We start from the raw sequence: 7,900 nt of genomic DNA, 5'->3' as shown, positions 1-7,900 counted from the left end.
TTTTTTTTTTTTTTTTTACTAGTGGTATGAAAACATTTTTTAAATGCTTACTCAAAAGTGATTAATTGGCTGGGAGAGGTCGCTCACACCTGTAATCCCAGCAATTTGAGAGGCTGAGGCAGGAGGATGACTTGAGCCCAACAGTTCAGACCAGTCTGGGCAACATGGAGAGACCCCGTCTCTACAAAAAATAGAAAAATTAACCAGGTGTGATGGTGTGCACCTGTAGTCCCAGCTACCCAGGAGGTGGGAGGTGGGAGGATCCCCCGAACCAGGGAGGTAGAAGCTGCAATGAGCCGTGATCGTGCCACTGTATACCAGCCTGGGCAATGGAGTGAGACCCTTTCTCAAAAAAAAAAAAAAGATCAATTATAATAATTATTATTTAATATGCGCATTTTGGCAGCACATGTATGAAAAGTGGAACAGTACAGAAAAGATTAGCACGGCCCTGCACAAGGATGCTATGCAAATTCCTGAAGGGTTCCATGTTTTGCATAGTTCATGAAAGTCGAAGGTTGTTCAACAAAAAAATTATTGTTTAAATAATTTTAATAAGAGCAATGTGATTGCATATACTTCATGCTTTTAGAAAATCTTAGTCTGACACTTTATGACTCATGACTCACAGGTCTAACGTGTTGGAAATCCAAGTTATTTCAAAACATGCATTTCATGGTTGCTATAGGTTAAAGATGCCTCGCAAAGACAAATAGATTGAAGTGAAAAAAGTTCATCCATCATTGGCCGGACTTGCTAAATAATTCTCCTCATTTTTAGTCCTTCTACCAATTAAACAAACATTTTCGTTTAAAAATTGGCTAGTAGGCTGGGAGGCTGAGCACTGGGAGGATCACTTGAAGCTAGGAGTTTGAGACCAGCCTGGGCAATGTAGCAAGACCCCATCTAGAAAATTATTTTTCCAAGTGTTTTGAGCGTGCAGGTAGGAAAGCTTGGGGCACTAAAATTAGTCACTATGGATGCATTTCTAAGCATGTTTTCAAAACACTCCCTCCATAGTGTGAGTTTCTTCCGCACAGTGGTTATTTCTTCATGCACAGACTGATTTATTAGGACTGATAAGTCCTTCATTGTTTTTGCCTAGCGTTTGACAAAGAGTTTATACCAGGAAGAGAAGGTTGTCATTTTCCTTGTTATGTGCCAGGGTCATAGGTATTAATCTCAAGCCATGGCTTCTTTGTAGGACATTTTAAGAACACTTAAATTGTGAAGATTAGATTAGTTAACACTGAATAATATAATCCAAAAATCCTTGTCGTACTGAGGAAGGCAGCTAGCCTCTTAGTGTCATGGATCTCCTGCCCTCCTCAGAATATTCAAAAGAACATTACACGGCCAGGCACAGTGGCTCATGCCTGTAATCCCAGCACTTTGGGAGGCTGAGGCGGGTGGATCATCTGAGGTCAGGAGTTCGAGACCAACCAGGGCAACATGGCGAAATCATTAGATATCATTCATTTTCTAAGAAAGAGTCTTCACTTGGTGAAAGATTTCCTACCTAGGGTTTTTTTTTGTTTGTTTTGAAACCTTATGGAGCTAATGAAAGTGGGAAAAAAGAAATGTAAAATTACAGAGTTAGAAGCTGCCGCTAATAGATCATTCAACAATAAAGATAAAAGTGTCCTAGAGCCAGGCATGGTGGCTCACGCCTATAATCCCAGCACTTTGGGAGGCCGAGGTGGGCGGATCACGAGGTCAGGAGATCGAGACCAACCCTGGCTAACACCGTGAAAGCCCATCTCTACTAAAAATACAAAAAACTAGCCGAGTGTGGTGGCAGGCGCCTGTAGTCCCAGTTACTCGGGAGACTGAGGCAGGAGAATGGCATGAACCCAGGAGGCGGAGCTTGCAGTGAGCAGAGATGGCGCCACTGCACTCCAGCCTGGGCGACAGAGCAAGACTCCATCTCAAAAAAAAAAAAAAGTATCCTAGAGATGATCATGTAAGTTCAAAGGGCAAGACAATGGATGTCAGACAACACTCGGAAGGGTGTTTAGCAGAAAGCAAGACAAATCCTTGTGCCCGTCTTCTCAGTGCTTGGCCCAGGCACTGTTGTCATAGCCTTTGATGGCCCAAATAAATCTTCCCATTTAAAGATCCCCTGGAGTGTGGGCAGGTGTGTGTGAATCTGCAGTGCCAAGCTGGGAGGGTGCTGGAGGCTGCTCCAAGGAGAGCCAGCTGTCCTGGTTCTCAGATACTGTTCTCTCCCGGCCCTCGAAGACCCCCCAGGACCTGCTGCTGAGGGGCACACAGTGGCCTTTCTGGGTTTGTGGATGGGAGGGTGGGGCTGGCCATTACATCCCCACCTCTGCCCCACAGTGTTTCCAGGTCCAGGGCCAGGACCCCCAGAGCCGAGTGAAGTGGTCAGAGGCACAGTTCTCCTGTGAACAGCAAGAGGCCCAGCTGGTCACCATCACAAACCCCTTAGAGCAAGGTAGGGCCAGCCTATGGGGAGCCCCCAGTATCCTCTGACACTGTCCCCACAAATAGCTATAGCAGAGTCACTCACAACTGTCTTCTGGGGACTGTAGCATTCATCACAGCCAGCCTGCCCAATGTGACCTTTGACCTTTGGATTGGCCTCCACGCCTCGCAGAGGGACTTCCAGTGGGTGGAGCAGGAGCCTCTGATGTATGCCAACTGGGCACCTGGGGAGCCCTCTGGCCCTAGCCCTGCTCCTAGCGGCAACAAACCGGTGAGGATGCCCTCCGTGTTCCCCTTCGCACCCCGCTGCCCTAAGCCTGTGGGGCTGCCTTTGCCCCAGTGTCTCCCCTTGCCCTGGAGTCTCCCTTCTTCCAGCCTCTTTGCTCACACTGCAGCCTTTTGGGGGCAGTAGCACAGGGGGGCAGCTGCTGGGGCTCCCCTGAGCAGCTCCCTCCCCTCAGACCAGCTGCGCAGTGGTCCTGCACAGTCCCTCAGCCCACTTCACTGGCCGCTGGGACGATCGGAGCTGCACGGAGGAGACCCATGGGTTCATCTGCCAGAAGGGCACAGGTATGTGTCACCAGTTACCTGGGAAACCCCAGCGGGGCCCTGGCACTGGGCTGGATGCTGGGGCCATGCCAGGAGGAAGGAATCATGGTCCCTGGCAGAGCGGGGCTCTGCTTTGGAAGCAGATGGGCAGAAGGCAAGGTGCCAATACGATGGAAAGGCAGTAGCACCCACGGGTCTCAGGAGGAAGATTTGGGGGTATGGAGGGCTTGTTGGGTCGGGGGGAGAGCTAGATGCTGGGCTGCATGAAGTGCTGGCATGTGTGGCGTCAAGGACCTTGACGTTGCAGGTCAAAGACACCTCTAGCTCCATGCATAGGTGGCCTCCGCCCCGAGTTCCTTGGGTAGGAGGAGGTCAAGGCCCTCGCCTCCCTGTCCATTTGATAGCAAACAAGTATTATTAATAATAACGGGGCTGACACCTACTGAGCCTTGGTCTGGGCCAAGCGCCGAGCCTGGTGGAGACCTGGTCTTTGCCTGGTGTCCAGCCTTCTCCTGGCCTTGTGCCTGGGAATGGGGTGAGGGAAGCAGACCTCAGCCTGAATCCTGACCCCTTCCCTGTAGACCCCTCCCTGAGCCCGTCCCCAGCAGCGCTGCCCCCCGCCCCGGGCACTGAGCTCTCCTACCTCAACGGCACCTTCCGGCTGCTTCAGAAGCCGCTGCGCTGGCACGATGCCCTCCTGCTGTGCGAGAGCCGCAATGCCAGCCTGGCCTACGTGCCTGACCCCTACACCCAGGCCTTCCTCACGCAGGCTGCCCGAGGGCTGCGCACACCACTCTGGATCGGGCTGGCTGGCGAGGAGGTGGGCTCCTGACACTCTTGCCCTGGGCCCCAGCCTTGCCCGGGTTCCCCTCCCTGCCCCTTCCTGCCCCCCGCCTTATCCGCATCCCATTCTGACTCTTCCCTTCCTCCCACCCTATGGCCCCCCATGCCCAGGGCTCTCGGCGGTACTCCTGGGTCTCAGAGGAGCCGCTGAACTATGTGGGCTGGCAGGACGGAGAGCCCCAGCAGCCGGGGGGCTGTACCTACGTGGATGTGGACGGGGCGTGGCACACCACCAGCTGTGACACCAAGCTGCAGGGGGCTGTGTGCGGGGTTAGCAGTGGTGAGTGCTGCTAACACCTGCCAGGGCGGGGTGTGGGCAAGGTGTTGGTGGCCCCGGGGAGGGTGCTGGGCCACTTCCTAATCCTGTACCCCCACAGGGCCCCCTCCTCCCCGAAGAATAAGCTACCATGGCAGCTGTCCCCAGGGGCTGGCAGACTCCGCGTGGATCCCCTTCCGGGAGCACTGCTACTCCTTCCACATGGAGCTGCTGCTGGGCCACAAGGAGGCGCGACAGCGCTGCCAGAGAGGTGGGTGACCAGGCCAGAGCCCACACGTGGCAGGCAGTGGCACCTCCTCTCGTGGGCACTCAGATCCACGAGTACATCCCCACGCTGCTTTCTCCCCATCAGCACTTGCAGAAGACGCCCTCGTGTTCTCACATGCAGAGACCATACATGACACTATGTGCGTATGCTGCCCCCCACGCACTCGCACACGTGCACACGCACGCATGAATCCACAGACTCCACACCATCCTCCACTCAGGCTGCAGAGAAGAGGGCTGGGGCAGCTCTGGGGGGTGCTCTGTGCCCCGGAGACCCATCCGCCCTGATGTGGGCCTTCCTTGCCTCCAGCGGGCGGGGCAGTCCTGTCTATTCTGGATGAGATGGAGAACGTGTTTGTCTGGGAGCACCTGCAGAGCTATGAGGGCCAGAGTCGGGGCGCCTGGCTGGGCATGAACTTCAACCCTAAAGGTGGGTGCCCTGTGCGTGGGGTGGGGAGATCAGGCCTCAGGCTATAGGGGGCTGCCCTCCACTCTGCCCTGAGCCTTGCCCTGGGGCTTATCAGGGGAGGGGGAGTTGGTTCTAGAACAGGCCTGCTCTCCTCCACCTACTCCTGCCCCACCTTGTCCCTGCTCCCTCAGCGCCTTCTTTCCCGCAGGAGGCACCCTGGTCTGGCAGGACAACACAGCTGTGAACTACTCCAACTGGGGGCCCCCCGGCTTAGGCCCCAGCATGCTGAGCCACAACAGCTGCTACTGGATCCAGAGCAACAGCGGGCTGTGGCGCCCCGGCGCTTGCACCAACGTCACCATGGGCGTCGTCTGCAAGCTTCCTCGTGGTGAGCGCTGGGCAGGCCCACACTCAGCCTCCTTCCGCCCTGTGCCGAGGGTCCTGGGCTGGGGCTGGAGGCTGCTACACAATCTGCAGGGGACACAGCCGATGGGAAGGCCTGAACAGACCAGACTGGGGGCAGCTGGGACCCCTCAGGATAAATTAGTCTGTGGGACGGACTGGACCTGAAGCTTATCATCCAAACTAGACCACAAGGCTCGGGGGGTCAGCAACCCCCTGTCACTTTGTAATGGTCAAGGGCATGGACGGAGTTCAAGTCCTGGCCATGTCACTTATCAATGGCGTGACCGTGGGCAGAATCTGTGGCCTCAGTTTCCTCGTATGTAAAATGGGAAGAATAGTAGTCCCAGACTGGTGCGGTGGCTCACGCCTGTAATCCCAGCACTTTGGGAGGCTGAGGTGGGCGGGTCACTTGAGGTCAAGGAGTTCAAGACCAGCCTGGTCAACATGATGAAACCCCGTCTCTACCAAAAAGTATAAAAATTAGCCGGGCGTGGTAGCACATGCCTGTAGTCCCAGCTACTTGGGAAGCTGAGGCATGTGAATTGCTTGAACCCTGGAGGCGAAGGCTGCAGTGAGCCGAGATCGCACCACTGCACTCCAGCCTGGGCAGCAGAGCGAGACCTGTCTCAAAAAAAAAAAAAAAGAAAAGAAAAGAAAAAAAGAAAAAAGTCCTGACCTCCTAGAGTGCTAGTGAAGATGAGGTGAGTTAGGGAAGGGGCTGACATCCAGGCCTCCCACGAGGGCTGGGCTGAGACCCAGCTGAGTACAGCGTGGCGTTTTTGCTTTCTGGGGGAACCTGAAGTCCTGTCACTTGGGCCTGTGCCCCCACAGTAACCAGAGGTAGGATGGGAGGGAGAACTAGAGCCTCTTTCTCCCCAGACCTCCCGGCCCAGGCCTATGTGCTTTCTATGTTTACTTAAGTGATTATTACGGTGATCACTGCTGTTCTTAACTGGCCCCCTCCTCTTGCCCACAGCTGAGCAGAGCAGCTTCTCCCCATCAGGTGAGTGAAAGGCAATACCCCCGGGTGGGCAGGCAGGAAGCGCTGCCGGGCGTAATGCCCACCTGACCTTTCACACCCACTCGCCTTGGCAGCGCTTCCAGAGAACCCAGCGGCCCTGGTGGTGGTGCTGATGGCGGTGCTGCTGCTCCTGGCCTTGCTGACTGCGGCCCTCATCCTTTACCGGAGGCGCCAGAGCATCGAGCGCGGGGCCTTTGAGGGCGCCCGCTACAGCCGCAGCAGCTCCAGCCCCACTGAGGCCACTGAGAAGAACATCCTGGTGTCAGACATGGAAATGAATGAGCAGCAAGAATAGAGCCAGGCGCGTGGGCAGGGCCAGGGTGGGAGGAGCTGGGGAGCTGGGGCCCTAGGTCAGTCTGGCCCCCCACCAGCTGCCTGTCCAGTTGGCCTATGGAAGGGTGCCCTTGGGAGTCGCTGTTGGGAACCCGAGCTGGGCAGGGCCTGGACTGGTGGGGTGCCACCCTCCCACGAGGGCTGGGCTGAGACCCAGCTGAGTGCAGCGTGGCGTTTCCCTTTCTGGGGGGGCCTGAGGTCTTGTCACCTGGGCCTGTGCCCCCACAGTAACCAGAGGTAGGATGGGAGGGGGAACGAGAGCCTCTTTCTCCCCAGAGCCCCCGGCCCAGGCCTGTTGATAGGCGCCCCAGGACCCCCTTCTTTGCAGAGCCTGAGGAGCCTCCCCTGTCCCCTTGGGCAGATCTGTTGCATCTCTCTTCCCACCTGGCAGTCTCAGCTCTGTGCGCCTCACCCTGCTCCCTCTCACTCCTCCCCAACCCCTTCCTTCTGAGCCGGGCCCTGGGGATTGGGGAGCCCTCTTGTTCCTGGTGAGGGTCAGCTGAAGGGGCTGAGCATCCGTCACTCCTGTTCCTGCCAGGGTGGCTATGGGGCCTGGCAGGAGGGGCCTAGGTGGGTCGGGCCTGAGAACCAGGGCACAGGTGTGGTGTCTGCTGGGCTGGAGACGAGACTGGGGAGAGACACCCCAACCTCCCAGGGTGGGAGCTGGGCTGGGCTGGGGTGTCATCTCCTGCAGGGCAGGGGAGGGCTCTGCCCAGGAAGAGTCCCCTGTGGGGACCAAAATAAGTTCCCTAACATCTCCAGCTCCTGGCTCTGGTTTGGAGCAAGGGAAGGGGTTGCCAGAGTCCTGGGGTCCCAGAGGAGCAGGAGTCTGGGAGGGCCCAGAGTTCCCACCCTCTAGTGGATCCAGGAGGAGCAGCAGCCGAGCCCTGGAGTGGCCCAGTACCCTTCCAAGAGGCCACAGTCCCAGCCAGGACGAAGTGTGCGGCCCATCCTGGTGCGACAGCGTGGGACAATGTGAACATGGACTCAAAGACATGGCCCTTTCTCTGTAGTTGATTTTTTCAATGTGCCATTATTGTTTTTAAAAGGGAAAAAGAAAAGCAAACAAATAAAACACCTTTAAGAGGCTTGAAAGAGAAGGTTCTGCCTTGTCCTGTGGTGAGCCTGCTTCTTTACGTCCGTCCCTTCAGAGATAACTGTCGTTTTGGAGCTTGTACCACAGGTGTTTTCTGCAGCTGGCCATTTTGCTTCTGTCTCTGGGCCTTTAGGGGACACTCTCACTGCCCCCCCACCCTCCACCCCCCCCGCCGCCGATCTTCAGGAGCTCACCCCTCTGGGCCTGCGCCTCCCTCTCTCTGTTCCTGGGGGCTCGAATGTGGGTGAGAACTCA

At 56.3% G+C, this 7,900-nt stretch overlaps 1 protein-coding gene across 1 annotated transcript in view; it reads left to right on the top strand.

The window, feature by feature from the left end:
• Positions 1-7,649, top strand: part of MRC2 (mannose receptor, C type 2) — a 97,021-nt gene extending 89,372 nt beyond the window's left edge. Inside the window, exons 21-30 of the mRNA XM_011966124.1 lie at positions 2,341-2,455; positions 2,553-2,716; positions 2,907-3,015; positions 3,576-3,814; positions 3,949-4,117; positions 4,215-4,364; positions 4,692-4,811; positions 4,999-5,178; positions 6,172-6,198; positions 6,291-7,649. Of these exons, the coding sequence (XP_011821514.1) occupies positions 2,341-2,455; positions 2,553-2,716; positions 2,907-3,015; positions 3,576-3,814; positions 3,949-4,117; positions 4,215-4,364; positions 4,692-4,811; positions 4,999-5,178; positions 6,172-6,198; positions 6,291-6,511 (1,494 nt within the window). The 3' untranslated portion in view covers positions 6,512-7,649. The remainder of the gene's footprint in view (positions 1-2,340; positions 2,456-2,552; positions 2,717-2,906; positions 3,016-3,575; positions 3,815-3,948; positions 4,118-4,214; positions 4,365-4,691; positions 4,812-4,998; positions 5,179-6,171; positions 6,199-6,290) is intronic.
• The last annotated feature ends 251 nt before the right edge of the window (positions 7,650-7,900 follow it).

Source organism: Mandrillus leucophaeus, unplaced genomic scaffold (assembly GCF_000951045.1).
Source record: "Mandrillus leucophaeus isolate KB7577 unplaced genomic scaffold, Mleu.le_1.0 Scaffold747, whole genome shotgun sequence".
NCBI lineage: Eukaryota > Metazoa > Chordata > Mammalia > Primates > Cercopithecidae > Mandrillus > Mandrillus leucophaeus.
Note: the sequence above shows the minus strand (reverse complement) of the source record. Positions and strands in the feature narration are given on the sequence as shown.